Source organism: Primulina tabacum, chromosome 17, assembly GCF_025594145.1.
Source record: "Primulina tabacum isolate GXHZ01 chromosome 17, ASM2559414v2, whole genome shotgun sequence".
Taxonomy (NCBI): Eukaryota; Viridiplantae; Streptophyta; class Magnoliopsida; order Lamiales; family Gesneriaceae; genus Primulina; species Primulina tabacum.
In genome coordinates, this window is record NC_134566.1 from 33,322,374 (window position 1) to 33,343,209 (window position 20,836).

General features: G+C 35.2%; 4 protein-coding genes across 9 annotated transcripts; 2 read left to right on the forward strand and 2 right to left on the reverse strand.

Moving 5' to 3' along the window:
• Positions 1-590: 590 nt before the first annotated feature.
• On the forward strand, positions 591-3,987 carry LOC142530773 (exonuclease DPD1, chloroplastic/mitochondrial). Of its 3 annotated transcripts, none has more exons than XM_075636591.1 (4): positions 591-727; positions 2,496-3,074; positions 3,399-3,604; positions 3,689-3,987. In XM_075636591.1, the coding sequence occupies exons 2-4, from the start codon at positions 2,542-2,544 to the stop codon at positions 3,865-3,867; spliced, it is 918 nt and encodes a 305-aa protein (XP_075492706.1). In that variant the 5' UTR covers positions 591-727; positions 2,496-2,541; the 3' UTR covers positions 3,868-3,987. The 3 variants fall into 3 exon arrangements, with proteins under 3 accessions (XP_075492706.1, XP_075492705.1, XP_075492707.1); XM_075636590.1 differs by lacking the exon at positions 591-727 and adding an exon at positions 756-1,170; XM_075636592.1 differs by lacking the exon at positions 591-727 and adding an exon at positions 1,192-1,991.
• A 140-nt stretch (positions 3,988-4,127) lies between these two features.
• Positions 4,128-8,003, reverse strand: LOC142530771 (uncharacterized). 3 transcript variants are annotated; one of them, XM_075636587.1, is made up of 4 exons: positions 7,818-8,003; positions 5,814-7,136; positions 4,800-5,714; positions 4,128-4,656 (listed from the first exon to the last, which is right to left on the reverse strand). In XM_075636587.1, exons 2-4 carry the CDS (start codon positions 7,134-7,136, stop codon positions 4,606-4,608), a joined length of 2,289 nt encoding a protein of 762 aa, XP_075492702.1. In that variant the 5' UTR covers positions 7,818-8,003; the 3' UTR covers positions 4,128-4,605. The 3 variants fall into 3 exon arrangements, with proteins under 3 accessions (XP_075492702.1, XP_075492701.1, XP_075492700.1); XM_075636586.1 differs by having other exon boundaries at positions 5,814-7,140; XM_075636585.1 differs by lacking the exon at positions 7,818-8,003 and adding an exon at positions 7,478-7,793 and having other exon boundaries at positions 5,814-7,140.
• A 1,627-nt stretch (positions 8,004-9,630) lies between these two features.
• On the reverse strand, positions 9,631-13,097 carry LOC142530772 (calreticulin-like). Its single transcript, XM_075636588.1, has 14 exons — positions 12,955-13,097; positions 12,027-12,134; positions 11,744-11,936; positions 11,389-11,647; positions 11,236-11,292; positions 11,111-11,158; positions 10,932-11,018; positions 10,798-10,855; positions 10,643-10,710; positions 10,465-10,560; positions 10,303-10,350; positions 10,119-10,148; positions 9,915-10,019; positions 9,631-9,822 (listed from the first exon to the last, which is right to left on the reverse strand). Exons 1-14 carry the CDS (start codon positions 13,067-13,069, stop codon positions 9,811-9,813), a joined length of 1,284 nt encoding a protein of 427 aa, XP_075492703.1. The 5' UTR covers positions 13,070-13,097; the 3' UTR covers positions 9,631-9,810.
• Positions 13,098-15,103: 2,006 nt separating this feature from the next.
• LOC142530946 (mannosyl-oligosaccharide 1,2-alpha-mannosidase MNS1-like) lies at positions 15,104-20,692 on the forward strand. 2 transcript variants are annotated; one of them, XM_075636885.1, is made up of 14 exons: positions 15,104-15,358; positions 15,695-15,742; positions 16,138-16,329; positions 16,928-17,040; positions 17,429-17,494; positions 17,654-17,825; positions 18,476-18,565; positions 18,852-18,976; positions 19,120-19,185; positions 19,479-19,587; positions 19,675-19,773; positions 19,880-19,960; positions 20,061-20,231; positions 20,438-20,692. In XM_075636885.1, exons 1-14 carry the CDS (start codon positions 15,206-15,208, stop codon positions 20,684-20,686), a joined length of 1,734 nt encoding a protein of 577 aa, XP_075493000.1. In that variant the 5' UTR covers positions 15,104-15,205; the 3' UTR covers positions 20,687-20,692. The 2 variants fall into 2 exon arrangements, with proteins under 2 accessions (XP_075493000.1, XP_075493001.1); XM_075636886.1 differs by lacking the exons at positions 15,104-15,358; positions 15,695-15,742 and adding an exon at positions 15,922-15,937.
• Positions 20,693-20,836: the final 144 nt, after the last annotated feature.

Sequence of the window (20,836 nt, forward strand, 5' to 3'; positions counted from 1 at the left end):
CGCTTAAAAGATAGCACGATTCCATTTTGAAATCTCATCGTTTCAAACATTTAAAATAGTATTTCTAATATCAAATTCCATCAAATCCCTTTTTTTTTTTCTTGCGATCGAACTGTAACACACTGTAACCAATTCCTAATCTCATTTTTATTCAACCAACCACACTCTGAGGAAACCAAACCAAACCAAACCAAACACACTGTAAATTTCATTACGACGAAACGAAACTCGAAATGTAATGTTATGGATTATATTTTCATCCACCTGAGAATTTAAATTCAAGTTTAATAATTGAGATCTATCTATTATGTAAACATTCAAACTGAGTATGAGTTTATTCTATTCATATTTCAAAACACTAATAAATTTATAAACTAATTGCAATATATTAAGCAAGATAGTTTTAACATAAAAGTCACTTAAATACATATAAAAAATTTATTAATGGACTTGAAAAAAAAAATTAAGAATTGAAGTATTTCGAACACAGTTATTGTTATTTTTAAGAAAGGAAATAGTGGGCCTAGAGACATGGATCGGGCCCGTTGACCCCCACTTTTGTAGGACACTGCGGCCATGATTACCACACTTTCATACAGACTTGAACTTCCCCCAAAATTCTTTCCTCTCTTCACAATCAACTTCCCTGTATATCATTTATTTATACCAACATCATTTACTGAAATTTCAAGATTGGTTTTTTATTCAAGGCTTTGCATTCTATCAGGCATGTCTTTTTCCGGCTTGTTTTGTCTTTGCTCTTTTTGTATAGCATTTCTTTTGTCTTTTTTCAATTCATTGTGTGATATTTGATTATTGGTTCTGCTCTTGATGTTCTCTAATGAGAAACTCGTTAGTTTTTTTTTGTCGTGGGTTAGGTTAGATTTGTGTGTGTGGTGGGGAAGAAGAGCTTATTTGCTGGATATTTTTGACGGATTTTGATGGAATTAATGGGTTACTTTACTAATTTTACCGCTTGTACAATTTTCCTTAATCATTTCTGTCGTTGATGCAATTTTATTTTGTTTCTGAGCATGACATCATGAAATTGGGAAAAAGTATTTTTAAGATTTCAGGTCGATCAATGGGTTTGGTTTCACGGGGTCAGTGTCGCTTTTCTATTTGTAAAGTAACATTTTTTGGGTTGTCGCAGAGTCTTCAAAGTCATGGGTATCAATCCTTTGAATATGTTAAAAAGTCCATTAAGAATGTTCCGGGACTTTTTAGTTTCTTGATTATTTTTCTCAGTTTTCACTTTTCGTGTTCCTACTTAGTAGTAGTTTAGAGTTAGTTTCTGCTTTAGTTGAATGAAAAGGTCTAAGAAGTTATTCTAGTGAAAGAGTTCGAGCTTGTGCTGTGTTAAGGATTTTATTGTTTATGTTTCATGTGGATTTACAGTATTTTTCAGCATTACTATTCTACATGAACTTAAATTTACTGTGATTTTTGGTTTGGCAGTAGAGTATTTGCGTTCTTTGCTCTAGGGAAAGTCTGAAATTGAATGTAAAGTCTTGATGCTGCTTGAAGAGTTTTTCATATTAAGTTACTCTTTGTTACTTAAAGTGCGATCGAGGATATGCATATGTTTGAAAGCATAGGATTTGCAAATGACTTGTATTCCTAGATTTTATCACATTGAAGAAGTAAAGTTTAAGGTTCCCATGTGCTTAGCTTTGCTTCCTAACATGATAAAACAGTTTATTATCAGTGCTATAGTACTAGGACTCATAAATATGATATATTGATTTTGGCTAAAATGGTCGTGCTCTATCTCATTTATTCATTGTGATCTCATTACAATCATATGGTTGTACCCATAATTTACGATCTTGTCAAAAATTGATCGTTTATTTTAACTAATTTTAGTCTGTTTCTCCAGTGCATGCCAATAAAATTTATTTCACTATAGATCCATGTTTTCAGATTCGGTGAAAGGCGAAACTGAAATTGTGGGTTGTTACTGAAAGTTCAACTGCCCTGAGTTGGATAGGGTTGGCAATTTCGTGTTTTGGCTGATTAGTCTTTTTTCTAATTAGTAATTTTTTGTTATTTTAAAATTTTTACGACTAATTCAGCACAAGCTATTTAAAATATGAGAAAACGTTCCAAGATTCAGACTTATAGTGTAGTATTGGACCTCAACTTAAGTGTATGAGGTTCGATGCTCTGTTATACATATCATATGAACCATATGTTTCGCTGACATTTCATCCCATCTTTTCTGGAATTCCTTATATTTGAACATGAAGTTTTTTTACTTGTATTGAACATCTAGCTGGAAGTTTGCTCGATAAATCGGATGCCCTGAGAAAGCACCATGTTTTTCACTGCAAAAGCTTTTAATTTGTGTTGTGTAGTTGATGTTCATGTTGCTTCCTGTTCATGGTAAATTAGTTGCAATATGAAAAATATCAAATTAAGATTAAATGTTTTGAACACTTATAGGGAAGCAGAAAATCACACTTGTGATATGTTCATTGTGCTGCCCTCTGCAGGTTAAGCCATTTTATTTACTTACCAATTTCAATCTGGCCCTGTTGGATGAGAACAGTCGCAATGTGCTTCTCTCTGTTGCAATTGCCCCGATGCAAAATTCAAACTTTAGCTAATTCTTGGTGGGGAGGCTTCTATAAATTAACTAGGAATGGCAGCAGCACAACAGTTCTTTGCACAGATAAACATGAGCTCAAAAGAGGGCAGAGATGGACCAGACGAACCATAAATACAGAAACAAGTGGAAGCAAGGAGAAGTTAACACGTAAAACGAGTATAAGAAACGAGATAGTTTCTGAAAGTAAAAGCACCAAGTTGAATACTTGTAAACTAGAAAATATTAAATCAGAAACAGATCAGTACTACATTGACGTGGCCAAGAACTTGACTACTATCTGTTTCGACATTGAAACCACTGGGTTGAGTAGAGAGTATGATCGAATAATTGAGATAGCATTTCAAGATCTTCGAGGGGGTGAAAACAGCACTTTTCAGACTCTTGTAAATCCGGGGCGTGATGTGACAAATGCACGTTTTCATGGCATTTCTAACCGCATGGTTAACAGATCAAACGTACCCAGGTACTTTACAAAAACGTTTATTTCTAGACTATTGCATAAGATATTGATGTTCCCTTATGTAATTTATGTCTAAGAAATTGACTGGCAAGCATAAATTATTGTTCTGCTGCTAAATGAATTTTGGCACTCTCTCTCTGGGGATGCATAATTTACCGATACTTTCCATCCAGAAATTGGGAGAGATTTAATTTCATTACCTCAGATGAAAATGATGTCCAGAAAATTGAATCCAAACCATGCTTTTGGCATTGGAATTTGCCGAAAAGGTATAGCTTTTGTCTGATCAAAGTACGACATAACTCTTATTCTAGTTTTGTTTTGTAGGATGAAGGACCTTATTCCTATCATACTCCAGTATGTTAGAAGCCGCCAAATTCCTGGTGGAGTCGTTTTGTTTGTAGCTCATAATGGCCGCACTTTTGACGTCCCTTTTCTGAAAAATGAGTTTAGTCGATCTTCATACGAGATTCCTGAAGATTGGTTGTTCGCTGACACTCTTCCACTGGCTCGTGCATTGATGAAGTCCAAAGGTTTTTTCGTTTTCTTTTTCTTTTCCACTTGCCTCTCTTGGTGCATAATATTAAATGTTGTAGTAAATGTCATTGGGCTGCTAGGATCGAAGGTTCCTTCAAAGATATCATTGCAAGGCCTAAGGGAACACTATAACATTCCATTGGTTGGATCTGCTCATAGAGCTCTATCGGACGTGCACTCGTTAGCGTTAGTTCTACAAAGGTTGACTTGTGACCTTAAAGTGCCAATATCTGACCTGATCCGGGGATCGTTTAAGTAGGAGCATTGTCGGGACTGCTGGCGGAGATTTATTTTACATTGGAATAGCAGGAAGACCAACCAGACACCACCAGATTTACTCAATCTCATATCTCAAGAAATATGAATCAGAACTGGTTCCATTCTCAGGAAGCAACCGTCAACATTTTTCTGCTGTATCCGAGATAACATTCTTAAATTTTTCGTTTTGGAAACAAAAATTAAATATTTATGATTACTCACCCATTTCCATTGATGAATAATAAATATTGCTCCAATATTAAAAAATCGAGAAAAATAAGCCATTTGTATATAAATATGACAAACAATTTTAAATGTGATTGAATAGATTGGAAACCGGTTGCCTCTTCCATATTTTCATCTATCAACAACAAATGGGTACCAGCAGCTCCACTTCTAGTACTCGCTCTTTCTATTGTGAACATGAAAGGAAGAAGCTCCGATTTTTGTTCTAAATAACTTTTTAATTCTTGTTCCATGTGTGCAAATGAGTGACTTGAATCTGTAAAACAATTCAAAAATGATTAAGTTAACATATATCAGTCGTCCAGAAACGCAGATCACGCATCAGAACATGTATGTAGATCATGTGTGCCAGGATCAACTCTGCCATCTGCAAAGAACATGAACTCGGGACACCATATTTCTGATAAACCAGACGATAATAGATGAGCTTGATAACAGATTAAGGGTCGTGTGTGCTTTCGGTTTACTGCTTTGTCCTCAAGAACATGTGCAGCTAAAAAGGGGTGCGCAGAGATCCTTGTAATGTCCTTGAAGGTACTGGAACCTGCATCCAAGAAATTCGAAATAATTGAAAGACGGAAGACAGGTTCCATATAAATTATAGGCCTGAAACAAGTAGAAATCCATCACGTAGAACATTAAAATTATTACTAATGCAGACGTTCTTTTTCGAAGGGAGAGATGAACCTCTCTAAATTGAAAGGGAGACATGCTAGCTTCAGATCCAGTATTCGATGTACTACTGCAAGGATAAAGTTGCTGATTACTCATATCCCGGCTGAGTCTTTCATTGATACCAACAAATTCTTCGTGTGCCAATCCATCAAAAGTGTGATTCGTGGATGTAGAAGCTTGACTATGAAGTACATGTCCCCTCAAACTGCTTAATCTTGGCAACATGACTTCCCTACGATACAACAAAGGCATGGAATTCTCCGGTAACCATCCCTGGTGATGGATGTTTTGTGGTGCCATTCTTGATTGATTAACGGTATGTTGAGGTGCTAATACCCCGTCACGAGTAATTCGAGAACCAAAAAGTCTAATCACAGTCACAGGGGAAACAGCATCATTTCCGTCTAATTGTCTACTCCTGTTATTAAGTGGGTGGCCCCTTCCATTAAGAAGTTGGTGGATCTGTCGCTGAATTCGACGTCTTTCAAACAAGGTAAATGCACCTGATCCAGAACCAGGTGATGTAGCCTGAGTATCTCCAATAGAATGTCTTGGGGATGGAGAAGGTATGGCTACTTGAGTCAGTGGGGTTTCCGGTACATATAATTCATTGAGATCAAAAGTTTCACGAACAGTGGCAACAGGTGATGAGATAACAGGCAAATTGTTACTTGCACCAAGATCAGGAGTAGGATTCAAATGTGGAGCATTCAAGGAAGTAAGAGCTGTTGGTCTACAGCCATCGCAGTACCAATTTCCTTCAGGTACTTCACGTCCAAGACCAACACAAAAAGAATGCGCAGGCGAATCACAGATGTCACAAAGAAGCATGAGAGCATCATCCCCACCTTGCAGGCATTCAGTACAAAGAACATTCTCATATGGATCAAGGTAGCCTCGAAGCTCTTCCTCTGATGGTTGATACACCTGTAAAGTGTCATCAATACTGGGACAAATAAGTATATATTTTCGCAGCTAAACAGTTCTAAATATCCTAAACTTAAAAAGATGGTTTCATTCTAATACCTGATCCCGCTCAGGAACTTGAATAACTAAATCTCTTAAATCATCTCGAGCAGTTCTAAAAACAGTTGCGAACCTTTGCTTACAGAGGGGGCATCGTGATTCTACCTTTGACCACTCCATAATGCAAGTAAAACAAAAGTAATGACTGCAACAATTTAATATTCCCCGGACAGTCCTCTTCCCCTCTTCGGACAGACATATCCCACAAACTTGCATTCCTACTGCAACATTCATGTCTACCACCTTTTCCTTGCCCTTCCTTCCTGGGCATTTTCTTTGCAGAGGCAAAAATTCTTCTTCTTTAATCATCTTCAAAGCATTTGAACTCCTCAAACCAGTGGCCACACTTCCACAAAATTCACTAGCCTCTCTAACTTGTTCTCTCTCTTCTTCCGAGACTCTGTATTCACAATCAACTGACCCGGAACTCACAAAATCTGAATCATAATCCAAACTCGGTTTTCTTCTCCTTCCTCGAACAGGTTTAGGGTCCTTTTTCTTTTTCAGAAACACAGGATTCTTAAGCGTAGACTCACCGTGATCAGATCTGATCCTTTTCCTTGAACTTTTTTCTATCAAAGGTTCCTTCCTTTTAGTCTTCTTCAAGACCTCAGTATTCCTCTTTCTCCTTTTTCCTCTGGCAATATAAGTCTCCTGCACCCTGAGCCTGCCAACCTTTTTCTTTTTTGTTGCAGGTAACTCTTCCTCATCAAAGTCATCAACCTCATCTGGTGTAAATTCCTCATCATCGTCTTCGTATGAATCATCATAATCACCTTCTTCCTCTACTTTTCGATTTAAAACTTTAGTACTCTTTCCAGACTTCTCCTTATAACTACCATTCTTTTTTTCAAAACTTGTTCTTGGTATTTTGAAATCAAAACCGTCCAACAAATCTTCGACATCGTCATCTTCCTCTTCTTGCCATGACAGCGTATGTTTTCTTTTCAGCTTAGAGACAAAAAAGTCGTCGTCGTCGACATCATCATCATAATCCTCTTCTTCACTATAAGTTATCTTTTCCTTTCTTCCCTTTGCAAACCCATTCTTCTTTCTCCCTTGAACATACTTTCCACCTCCAGGTTTCCTAACCTTCTTTTTTATCATAACCGGCTCCTCCTCTTCCTCTTCCTCTTCCACAAATTCTCCTAAACTATCTTCTGATTCATCCTCAGCAAGAGAACAATCTTCATCCTCTGACTCATTGAAATCCTCATCTTCACCCACGGTGTAATCTTCGTCCGACTCATCTGAACCTTTTCTACTCAATGGAATGTTGTTCCTGGCCTCCCGCTTCAATCCAAATTTTCCACCTCTAGCCATCTGGCTATGCACCAACAAAATCGGAAGAAAAGATTAAATATTGTGTATATGACAACTTGCAGATTGAGATTGAATCAAAAACCATTATGGAAATCCAAAAGCATCTGGAATCAACGTGTTATTTCATTCTCGCATAAGCTTTCCAGCCACAGACCTTTCCAGATTCATAAAAATTGCTCAATTTCTGTTTAAGCCCAAAGAATTACTAAAATAGCAAATTTACCGTTGATTTTCTGTATCGAGGAAACCCCTACCCGCACCAAAAAAATTAAGTGCACCAATAGCTGAAGAACAACAAATCTACAATAAATGATCAAAATTCGTAATCTACACTTACTAACCTGAAGCGGGAAATCGTTCGATCGAGATTCTCAATAAAACACAAAGAAGAGATAAGAAAAGAAAGAAAATTGAACATCCCAAATAAGCAAAAAATGCTCCCAAAAAAGTTCATCTGCAATCTTCTTTTCCTATTGAATATCCGAACTTAACAAAAATCAATCGCATTTCCCCAAAATAGGAAAAAACGAACAATGGATCGATATAGAACAATTTCATCCTATTCCAATCAAAACAATATCAACATTCAACATCCAAGAAAACCCCCGAATCATCGACAAAACAATTCAGCGTGCCAGAAACACAAAAAATCAACTTCATTTCCAGGGATAAACAAAATACCCGTAAAGTCCAATTAATCAGGCTGCGGTGTTTATCCACAAGAGAACAGTGGGAAATTCACGCCCTGATTAATTCCAAACGAGAACATAAGAAGAAAAAATTGGGGGAAAATGACAAGTTCTAGAGAGAGAGAGAAGAAGAAGAAGAAGAAGGGGTTGGCATCGATGCATCATCTCTCTACATTTATCATTGTAGTACAAATAATAATAACCTTAAATTATTGCACACAAATAATTGTACTAATAAATAACGTATTGTTTATATTATATCCATTTCCATTTTACAGACTTTCCTTTAATTTAAGTAATCCCACATTTCGAAAAATATAAATGAATTATTAATTTTAGATGGAATTGTAAAAAAAGGATATCATCGTAATTATAATTACCTGATATGTTTTAATTGAATTAAATATGAGTGACAAAATTCGATCCCAATGGTAACATATTAACATTGAACTAAACAGAAAAATTATACTTCTTCCAACTGCCCAAAAAAATGTTTATCTTATGAGACCATAGTTATTTTGTAGGTGAAACAATCGGCTAATCATTTCAAATTCAAGAATCGTTAACCCTTTTCGACCCTCCAAGGCTAAAACATGTTATCTCAACCACATTTTCAAAACCTTTTTTTCCAAAAATATATCTTTCTCTCAATATAGTCAGTGCTCCTAATTCAGTTTACCTCTAAATTCTAATTATCATCTAAGATATAGTTTGGTACACATGATAGGATAAACATGTGATATATAATATAAAGATAAGTTAAGGATAAATAAGATGTAGGATATTATATTTAATGTTTGGTATGATTTTAACAAGAGTGATTAAATTTATATATTAGATTGTAATGATAAAATTAACCTTATCATAATAAATTTTATAATTTCAAAGTTGTTGCTTGAGTTCATATTTTTTATCTGTTTATGCGCCGATAATGCTTGCATGATTTATTTATTTTTACCTAATTTTATATATTATATAATATGATAATTGAGCCATTGATTTTGTTAGTCAAGTCAAATATCAATTTTTAAGGTTAATCGAGTGATACTAATAATTTTATTGATATTTATAAAAATTATTTATATAATTATCTCGAATTCATTTATATAATTATCATATTATATAATATATAAAAATAAATAAAATATATATTTGATTTTAATTTATATCTACTAGCATAGATTTATAAAATCATTTATAAATTGAGGACAATTAAGTCATTTGTAGTGTATTTTATCATTAAATTAAAATTATCACACCTAATAGAATGGACATTTTATCATTCTAAAAAATTATTTATCAAGAGCCCATGATATTATCATAGGCTTTTTAAAAAGATACCAAACATGAGATAAAGAGGATTATTTATCAATCACTTCCTTGTCCCATGTACCAAACTATCCACAGGTATACATGATCCACCAAACGAGATGTTAATGGTGTGGAAATTTTCCTAGATATCGAAGGTGGAAACAGACAAACCAGAATTTTATGGTACGACAATTACATTACATTAAAACCATTAATAATTTATCTCCATGTTTTTAATACAACAACATTCACAAGTGTAAACTACCGACAACGACCTTCGATCACTCTCAGAAAAACAAAAAAAAACGACATTTGATCGTATATGGAGTAAACTGGTTAAGTAAGGGAACCTCGTTTATTTGATTTTTCTATATAAAATATTATATAATAATGATTTTTATATTATTGAATTAATATATATAAAAACATTCATGTTTCGAAAGTTGTTCTCGTTATTTAAGTAGGTTGGGCGATGAATTAAGTAACACAAACAATGGCTAAAATATCAATCTGATTCTATCTCAAAACATAAAGTTGATTTCACAATTTGGTTCGAGAGTTCAAATTAAAAGCTACAAAGCTTAGCCTCAAACAATTCATTTTCGCTAAAAATGTTCCACATCTGGTTGTGATGAGCTCTAGCTAAGAAAATCTCTCACTGCCCACCAAGCATCCTATAATTCGTCCTGCACATATACAACCAAATATGAATTATTTCATTGGGAATAAAATTTTGAATGCTACACAAATTAAATGTCAAACAAAGTAAAACCCTTACATGCACATCATCCTCAGCTTCATCTTGTTCCTTAGAATCCGGTCTGACATCGTCCTTGGCTTCGTGGGGTTCTGAGTCCAAATCAGAATCTTCTCCATCCTCAGCCTGTAAATCAAAGCGTGCAACAGGTGAGGGATTTGGGATACAAATGATTAATAAAGGCATCACTTTGCCTATGTTTTGAAGAAAGAATTTGCTGCTCACATCAGAATCAATGGCATCATTCTTCGATTCCTAAATAGAAACACCAGGAAAATAAAATTGAAGTCACTCGCAAATCAGAATCAGTCTTATTCCGGATAAAAATAGACCTTAAAAGTCAAAAAACAATGAATGGTGATAGGACACGCTACCAAATAGGATATGAAAAGGTATGTGTTCTTCTTACCTCCTCTTCTTTCTTCTTTTCTGCCTCGTCAAAAGCAGCCTTTTCAGCCTGCAATATCAACATCAGTCGCGCATCAGCAAAGAGACAACTTTTTGTCAATCTTAAGTAGGGATGTTGATGTTAAGAAAATAGAAGAGAGAATACAAAACCAAACAAACATACATCCTTCTGTTTGCCCCATGTTTCTTCGGCTAGCTTCTTAGCATACTCAGGGTCATCAGACACCAAGACATTGTCAAACAAGGTTCCAGATTTCACCTGTAACATTTTATGCCACCAATTAACACAAGTTAATATATAGTCAACTGGGATAAAAAAGAAACATTTAGGATTCCTATACCTGCCACAATTCAATGCCTACATACTTCAAATTCGGGAAAACATAGAGATCTGGGTCATCTTTGAAGTCTGCAACCACACCAAGATATTAAACAAATTCGAGACCTTGAGGAATAAAATGCACCTGGCCCAAATGCTGAAAAAACAGCAAATCACCTGGGTTATCAATCATTGGTACCTTCCATTTGCCACTGTAGTTCGGATTCTTAATTTTCTAGTGATGCAGAAACGGGTAATTAGCATCCATTTAATATCAAAACCGAATAAACTGGAAATGAGATCCCACACACCTTTGCTTCCCATTGACCCTTGTACTCAGGGTTGGGAATTGTCGGTGCAGTCCACTCTCCATCCTCCTCATCATCCCAATCCTCAGGCTGCAAATGGGGAGCAGTTTACACAAGTCATTAACTACTAGGCTCTGATTCATTCGTGCACAAGAAAGGAGTGCAGAATTTTATTCAATTACCTTTTTGGCATCAGAATCCGGAATCTCCTTCGGAATGTCATCATAACCCTGTGGAAATAAAAATTTGATGTCCGTGATGTCACGAAATACAAAGAATTCGTAAATAAATTAGGAAATTATTTTACCTCTGGCTTCTTGTCTTCAGGATCAGGAATGTATTCCTTATCATCCCAATCTTCAGGCTATCATCAAAATATAGAAAGAATAGCATCAGATATAAAGTACTTGAGCATTTATGGCTGGAAAAAACGATGTCCAGCGGAAGTGAACAAACGCACCTTCTTGGCATCAGTGTCCTTGATTTTCTTTGGAGGGAGAAGATCCCAGTCAGAATACAAGCTACCAGATTGCTTCTCAACATTGTCAACGAGAATGCTGTAAGTAGCATCAGGTCGGAGGACGAAAGTATAGACATGAGTCAGTTGGTCGGTCTCACAGGGTACATCCTTCTTGATCAATTGGTTAGTACCATTGTAGGTGAGAATTGCGTGGACTTTCTTTGTGCTGTAGCCACAGATGTCTGGTCCAAACATAATGCTGCAGTCAACAACAAACACAACCAATCAGTGATAAATAGGTCAAAGAAACTTAGCGAAGAGAATACTTCACTAACAAATAGTGAATGTTCATCACCTGTAAGGGGTATCACCACCGAATTTCTTTTGATCTACTTCACCACTGAGCAATTTCATGTATCCACCACCGCAGTCAAGCTTCTGTTCATGCTTGACAGAGAACTGGAAAACTAAGGTCTTATCCTTGTTACTGAGTTCAGGAAACTCAGCAGAGATGGCATAAAACCTGAAATCTTCACTGGTCTGGATACCTGGAGAAACATACGTGTACAAGCATCTCTTTTAGACATACAAGGATACATAGTATACACGGTAAGCACGCAGCACAAGGATATTTCTACCTTTATCATTAGGATCTCCGTTCCATTTGCCAGAGGTGTAATTCCACTCTCCAGCCATATTCTCATCTTTCTTCCAGTCAGATTTGACCCACCGATTCTCCCATCCATCTTAAACATTCAGCCAAACGACAATCAGAACCACAACAAGAAACATATAAAGTGGTTGCTTCATTTAATTAAAGAAATAACAATCTTTTGTCTGTTTTTCTGTAGGCAAAAAGGTTTATCTTTTTTCGGATATGAGGAAACTGAATAATGGATTGAAACTGGTCAGCATAGTAGGATAGCTCCAACTCCAGAATGTTAAGTATTGAACAAGCTTGTATGGTAATTTGTTCTCACAAGTCCAGATCATTCCTCTTCCAGAAAATAATTAAACTCTCGCATAATTCTCTTAAAATACTAGTAATCGTCTATATCAACTGGAAATATACTATTTTGCTACTCTTTGTGTAAACGAGTAGAAGACAAGGTTCATTTTAGTGTGGATAAAAAAAGGATTTTTCGACAAGTTGGACCTAAATATGAAAAAGAATTACCATAAAGTAATCGACCATCCACTACATTTTCCTTCAAGTACAATGACCGTATTCAATACAAACTACTAGCAGGATTGCCGATTAAACAAATATATTTACTCACTTAACCAACATAATTTACAACCGATGTAATCTACCCCAAGGAACGGGGATTGACAGCATACCGATTAATTTAAGAGACCCACAAGGCTGCAATTATACAATCGCATCAGAAACAAACATCTCATAGATTAATCAAAATGTTCAGCATTTCCAGAACAAGACGAGCAATCGGAGAAATAAACCAGCACAATTTTCGAAAACCATCAGATCTACTTCACATTATTGCGTCTAAGATCCAGGCAACAAAAACGTAACCAAATCCAACGAATTATACAGGAAAATAATACCATCGAAACGCTCTTCGAAAAATACTTTGGCAGAAGCGGTGGCGAGGAGGAGGGAGAAAGCAAGGGCTAGAGAGAGAATATTAGGGTTTATGAGTCTTCTTTGTGCAGTTGCCATGGCTGATTGCTAAGAGTGACAGAAATGAATTTCAGGCTGATGCTTTTATATATATCATCTGCATGACGTGGAATGTCAGGTGTTCCAACGAATAGAATATCAACACGTCATGTTCGCTGTCACTTCTGAAACGTGGCAAGTATTTATTGGGAGTTACACGAATTGCTGGGTTTGAAGTATTTGAACTTTTTTTTATTAAAGACTACATGTTAAAGAAACTTTTTAAATAATTTTGCACGTAAAATACGATGGTTTAAACGGAAAAATATAAATGGACGAGATTTGGACCAAAAAATATAATATCTATATTTTGATAAATAATATTCTCCTAATGAATTCAAGGTAAGTTTATCGAGACGATAAAAAAAAAAATTAATATTTTTTACGTATAAAAATCATTAATCTGATAATAAAATTGACTTATTAAAGGATATGACAAAAGTTTTTTCTTGAAGTTCATACTTTTGATGAGGCTTCTTTATCTTATTTTTAACGTGTTGCATTTTTCTTTGGACTTTCCTCACGCTAAACCAATGCAAAGCTTTGGCGAAAAACACACTCCTTTATCAGAACATATAACAAAGAAAATCTAGCAACAAAAATTTATCATCAATATATGACCAAAGTCTATAAAAATGCATAATATATATTTTTTCTTTTTTAGAATTTTTATTGTTAATATCGGTAGGATTGACCCGTCGTCTCACATATAAAGATTCGTGAGATCGTCTCACAGGAGACATACTCTTGATTTAATACATAGTAAAAATTGTAGGAAAAAATTGCAACAATTTATCCTTCTTGTAAATGACATCAGGTCGAGGATAAAAGTATAGACACGGCTCAGTTGGGGGACGACATCTTTCTTGATCAATTGCATTGTAGGTCAGAATTGCATGCATAGACTTTCTTGGTGTTGTAGCCACAGATGTCTGGTCCAAACATAAACAATTATTCAGTAACAATGGAAATTCTTTTAATCAACTTTACGACCGAGCAATTTCATGTATCCACTGTCCACCACCGCAGTCGAGCTGTTGTTATTGATTCGCGGGGAACTGTAAATGTAAGGTCTTGTCCTTGTTGCTGAGTTCAGCGGAGATGGCATAGATGATAGAATCTTCACAGGTCCTGCAAAAATTTATGTAATACTACACTAATTATATATAATATAAATTAATATATATAGAAATTTTAAAATTCAATGTCCAAAACTTGTATTATTAGCAAATAGTAATAAAAAAAAAAAACACATATAAAACAATATGGATCGAAACAAAATTAAAAAAATCCATCCACACACTATACATTAAGAAAAATAACAAAAAATAACAATAATTTAGATAGAGATGAAATGACATGCAGAATATATAGATAATACAACGGATGTCAATTCAAATTTATAGTTTTACATCAATCATCTGCTATCATTGTAATATCTCACTAAATAGATATCATAGAAGTAAATAAAAAATATAATAAGGAAAAAATAAATAACATAACACTTGAAAACAAAAAGAAAACGACAATCAAACAAGTAAATTAAATAAATTGACCTCACGGCTTCCTTTTGCACTTATACATCGTGCAATTCTTTGAGAGAAATTGGAGATCAAAACTATGATCTTAAATACAATTTCAAAAAAATATCAAAATTTTCAATCTTAATCACTTGGCGATTTCCAAATACTCCAAACAACAATTGCGTGAAACTATTGTCAATTTCAAAGAAATTAAATGGAGAAATAATGGTTATATAATTTAAATCGTGATTAATATTAATATTTAATTTGATATTCATGCATAAGAATAAACTATGTTAGAAAATTAAAATAATATAAAATACAAGTAATAAATAGCAAAAAATAATTATATTATTTTCTATTATTTTCTAAATATCAATCCTTGAAATGAATTGACTATTTCTACAAGGCAACATGGTAATATGAATTGCTTTTTGAGCTTTGACATACTAATTTTCGTGTGTACCAAACCCAAATTTGTTTTGCATTTAAATGTCAATCTTTATATAAAAACCATCTCAAATCAAATGCTGAGATGCTGCCAGCAGTCTTCGCCTTCGTCTTCACGTAAATATTCAAGATTGGAAATAAATAATTCAATCTATCCTTATCAATGGCGAGGAGTAGATCGTCTTCCACCAGGTGGAGATTCCTAAATCCCGCCTATTATCTAAAGAGACCAAAGCGTTTGGCTTTTATCTTCACGCTCTTCGTCTCCGCCACTTTGCTTTTTTGGGATCGTCAAACTTTAGTCCGCGAACACCAGGTACGATCGCCCCCGTTTCTTTCTTTGCTGTTAGGTTTTTTTTTTTAATTACTGGAAAGACTTGAGATAGAGGAATGGAATATGTTCACGAACTGGGGAAAAATTTCGGTCTGGCTTAGGTGCTGCGTGTTGGCGGCCACCATCTTAAATATGTGGGCAAAAGTGTGCCTAAATTATTAACACACAACTGCCTGTGCTGTCTGATTGAATTGCTTTACGGGATCCTCTTTTTTGTATCATTGTTTGCATTGCTTTTTGTTCATGCTAATTCAGCTCGTAAGTGAAAGAATAGTTATACACAACTTTCTATTGACTACACATTGAACTTTTTTGCAGGAAGAGGTGTCTAAATTGAACGATGAAGTTATTCGGTTAAAAGATCTGGTAACGTCTGCAATTTAAGAGTTTCAATTTTTTCTAAAGTCACTTTGTTTGAGGTTGTCATCGTGTTCCTTTGTAATTCCATCTTTTCTTTTAAGTTTTAACCCACATGTCGTACCATTGCCGGCTAAGATTTTGTTCAATATGAATCTTTCTCATGTAGGATTATTTGTAGGTCTGTGCAGATATGCATTCTCAGTAAGTTTGATTTAAGGAAGTTTCTAATTTTCGTATCGTATCATGAAAATAACCCTCACGACACGTCATATATAAAATGGTTGAAAGTTCTGGGCAATCTTTTCCCTCGTTTTTTTCCTTACCATAGTCACTCGTTTTGGTGTTTTTCCTCTCTTTCATACTCGTTTAGCATGGTGCTTAGAATTTGGTTGATACTTTAGCTTGAAGAAATAAAGACTGGTCAAGAGGATGCTAGAAAGGAGAAGTCTAGTGCCCGAGGCCATAGTTTAGGTAGGCATTCAGATGTTTCTGATGATCCAATTGATATTGAAAGACGAGAGAAAGTTAGAAATGCCATGATTCATGCGTGGACTTCATATGAAAGATATGCTTGGGGTTATGATGAACTCCAGGTATGGTTTCTGCTTTTGTTGGCGTCGACTTTCTTCCCTTAGTGTCGAAACTTTGTTTTGCAGGAGATTGAATTTGTAATATGATAATAGTAATTCAAATAACTATACTTTGCAATAATTATCTTGGAACAGTGCTAATCTGGTAACGGAATCCAAGAGGTTAAAGACCTGTTGGCTAATAATAAACAATGTACTCCCATCTTCTGAAGATTGTTTCTCATTCAATTTGTTGTCATTTTGCCATCTTGTTTCAATTCATATGGCAATTGGTAGTAAAGATTAGAACATAATTAGAAACCATAAAGAAAGGCTTTTTTGAACAACCGGAAGGTCAGTCTGAATACTGTCTCCTCAAAATACTTTTTATTTATTGCTCAAAGTCTTAAAGCTAGAGACAATAACATTGCTCTTTGGTTATCTCGTTTTTTTAATTCAATCTTAGCTGCTGTTTGTACAAGCTCTCAAGCCTCGGTGTTTTAATTAGGCAGTCATGTTATGTCCTTTAATCATTTAATTGTTTGAAGGGGCTAAAAAATTTAGAGAAGAAACAGCCTGAGAATTGTTTGTTAATTGCCCATCATCTCAAATTTTGTAACAGCCTCAAACAAAGAATGGCATTAACAGCTTTGGTGGTCTTGGAGCAACTTTAATTGATGCTCTTGACACACTATACATTATGGGTTTGGATGAGCAGTTCCAAAAAGCTAGAGCGTAAGTTAAGGTTTTACTGTGATCAATCTGGGGATGTTTTATTTACTTTCTGTTTCTTTTCTTTGCTACTTTAAACTCTTGTGTTCTAATACCCCACTCAATAACAGCATATCACTAGTGCAGCTTTTTTTATATTTCTTTAGCCATTTTCCAAATGACCTTTCAGCCCGAGTAGAACTTTGTGACTTCTTTTCTTTAAGTTGCTACTCATATCTGAAGTCTAGAACAACACAAAATGAAAGCAAAAACTTAGTTGAGAGAGATGTGAATGAGATGAAACTCTTGGTATCCTGTGTAACTTCTTCTGTTTACTTTAAATATCTCATACTAAGTTACTGAACAACTTTACCTTCCATCATTGTTCTTTAATGCATCTTTATCATGGCAGGTGGGTTGTAGAGTCCTTGGACTTTAACAAGAACTATGATGCGAGCGTGTTTGAGACAACCATAAGGTTGCTTTACAAGGTTTCATATGTCTTTTTATTCCTTAGTCATTTGGCATGCGTGAATATACGTAAAATATTGCTAATAAGGTTTGACTGTTTCAATTAAGGAGACGAGGAACCTTTCAAGCTCTTTGTTGACAGTTCTAGTTTTTTGCGACAATCCAGAGTTGTAGGTGGACTTCTCAGTTCATATGATCTCTCTGGTGATAAAGTTTTCCTTGAAAAAGCTAAAGATATTGCTGACAGACTTCTGCCTGCATGGGATACTCCTTCTGGCATACCATATAATGTTATTAACTTGGCTCATGGGAATCCTCATAATCCTGGGTGGTCAGGGGTAAGTTATCATTTCTAAAGTAAGCTCCACCCTTTTCTAAGATGAAGTTAAGGAGTTATCTGTTCCTCATCTTAAGCCTATATAATTATCTAAAGCTTCTGTTATACTTTATTTGTGTGTTGGAATGAGTTATCTTGAAAATTTAACTCCGCAGTTCTTTTATGCATGGTTTATTTTTCTTAATTTACTTCTTGATGTTGCTCTTACGGTTTACATACCATGCATCAGCACGTTTCTCTAACGCCTAAGAGAGTTTTATTGACATACCACTTTTTATTGTTCAATAACATCTAGATCTTTTTCTTCTTTAACCAAAATAAGGCACACCATTCTGTCACCCAATAAATTGGCTGTTCGCAACGTTCAATTTATATATTCTAAATTATTCTCGGTGATCAACATCAACTCTGTTGTATTTCTTTTCCTTATCGTCAGTATGAAGCATGAGAAGTGCACGAAGGCGTACATTCCTTTTTTTTCCCCTCAAGCTCCTCTTAGTTGAAATTATCTTTTTGACTTTGTAGCCTTTGTCAAAGATGAAGTCACCTTTTACGTATAAAAATAGAATCAGATTCTCTTTGAACAGTACCACCGAACTTATTCTATTTTAGCATGCATGAATGCAGAGATAATATTTTCTTTTTATTTAGGGTGATAGCATCCTGGCAGATTCTGGCACCGAGCAGCTGGAATTTATTGCTCTTTCCCAAAGGACAGGGGACATCAAGTATCAGCAGAAGGTATTTTTTTTCCAAAATATTTATTTTTTGACAGGTCAGAAAATGCTCGCAAAGAACTGAAAGTAACTTCATTAAGTATCATTGGTGATGGAGCATGTATATGCCTACATGGTGCTATATTTAGATTGTCAGGATTTTAACGACTGAGAGGAGTTTAGACCCCAGCAATACCAAAACAAAATAAGATCGAACAAGTGAAGAAAATTCAAATAACAACATGAAATTCTACTATTTATTATGATTTGTCTTTCCTCAGTGTAATTAAATACAGACCTAAATGTTTCAGGTGGAAAATGTTATATTGGAGCTTAATAAGACCTTTCCACCAGATGGTTTGCTTCCTATATATATTAATCCACACAGAGGAACAAGATCTCACTCAACCATAACCTTCGGAGCCATGGGGGACAGGTTTCTATGTATCCGAAATATTTAATATCATATGTTCCGATAGTCTGAACTTCAGAATATTTGTATACTGATGCATATTTATAAATAATATCAATAGTTATTAGCTTATCTACAGTGTTTAATGAAGAAACCAAATTATGCAGCTTTTATGAATATCTACTCAAGGTGTGGATTCAAGGGAACAAGACCGCTGCAGTGAAGCATTATCGGTACGTATCTCTTCACTCAGACACTCGCACATGCTCATGTTCCCTGAAGGTCAGACGTATAGTGAAGTTCTTTGCCTCTTTGATTTTATGTGTTCGTCTTCATTCTGCTATTACCTGTCATTTTGTCCACGCTTCACTTGCATTTCATTATTTACTCTTACACTTTTATTAGTAAAATTTGTTTCTTTTGTTGGCTGGCTGTTTTGATCACCATTCTATCATTACTGAATTCTTGTGATAGTTTTTCTTTCCTGCAATCTTCTGACAACCATCATGCTATTGATTCCTAACAGGGAAATGTGGGAGACATCAATGAAAGGTCTTCTTACCTTGGTTCGGAGAACTACCCCTTCGTCTTTTGCTTATCTATGCGAGAAGAATGGAGCTTCATTGATAGACAAGGTGGTTTAGTTTTGATTGAAAATGAGTGCTGAAATATATTATTTCGGGTGTTTTGAACATTTTCTCTAATTTATTAGACAATTGCAGATGGATGAACTTGCATGTTTTGCTCCAGGAATGTTAGCATTGGGTTCTACCGGTTATGCTCCTGATGAAGCTAAAAAGTTTCTATCTCTGGCAGAGGAGGTATCTGTACCAGTTTCCTCACGTCAAAGTTTCATGAGCTGATATGCCTGTGAAGCAGGTGGCCCTTTATTGCTTTTGAGTGAATAATTTTGACCTCTTTGTGCAGCTAGCTTGGACGTGCTATAATTTCTACCTATCAACACCAACAAAATTAGCTGGAGAAAATTACTTCTTTAATTCAGGACAAGTAATTTTTTCCTTCCATCTCACACGTTTATTGCAGAACGTATCTAAGAAAGAAAATGCTGCTTTTTTTTTCATTGTTGGATCGGTTTATAATTGTATAGGATATGAGTGTTGGAACTTCATGGAACATATTAAGGCCAGAAACGGTTGAGTCACTCTTTTACCTCTGGCGTTTGACCGGTAATAAGACATATCAAGAATGGGGATGGAATATCTTTCTAGCATTCGAGAAGAACTCCCGCATAGAGACAGGATATGTTGGATTAAAAGATGTGAGCTTCTTTTCTTTTGGTGTCTCCTGGTTATTATGTTTGTTTGTTTTATACTTTTCTCTGGCACTTAAATTATCTGTTAATTGATACAATTCTGTGATGTTGTTGTAAGTTGTGTTGCATGTTCTTCGTTTTTGCACTTCCAGTTTTCTTTGAGAGACGTAAATTTCATGCCATGACACGCACTGTTATCTACTTATTGTCAGGTTAATACTGGTGTGAAAGACAACATGATGCAAAGCTTTTTTCTGGCAGAGACGCTTAAATATCTGTACCTTCTTTTCTCTCCATCTTCAGTCATTTCACTGGATGAATGGGTTTTCAACACAGAAGCACACCCTATTAGAATAACTCCTCGAAATGACCATGTGGAAACAACGGGAGTGTCAGTTGGAAAACATAAACCAGAAACTCGATCACGTTCCAGGAAAGAAGGCAGATTTGGTGAGAACTAGGCGAAGTATTTGGGTTTGTATCGAAGAAATAGATCGAGAGGCTCGTGAACGCTGCCATCTGGGAGCTGGAATAACAGATACAATTGAATCTCTTTTGATTTGTGACATTTGACCAATACTAGGAGGTTGTAATTTAGTGGGTTTTTTTTC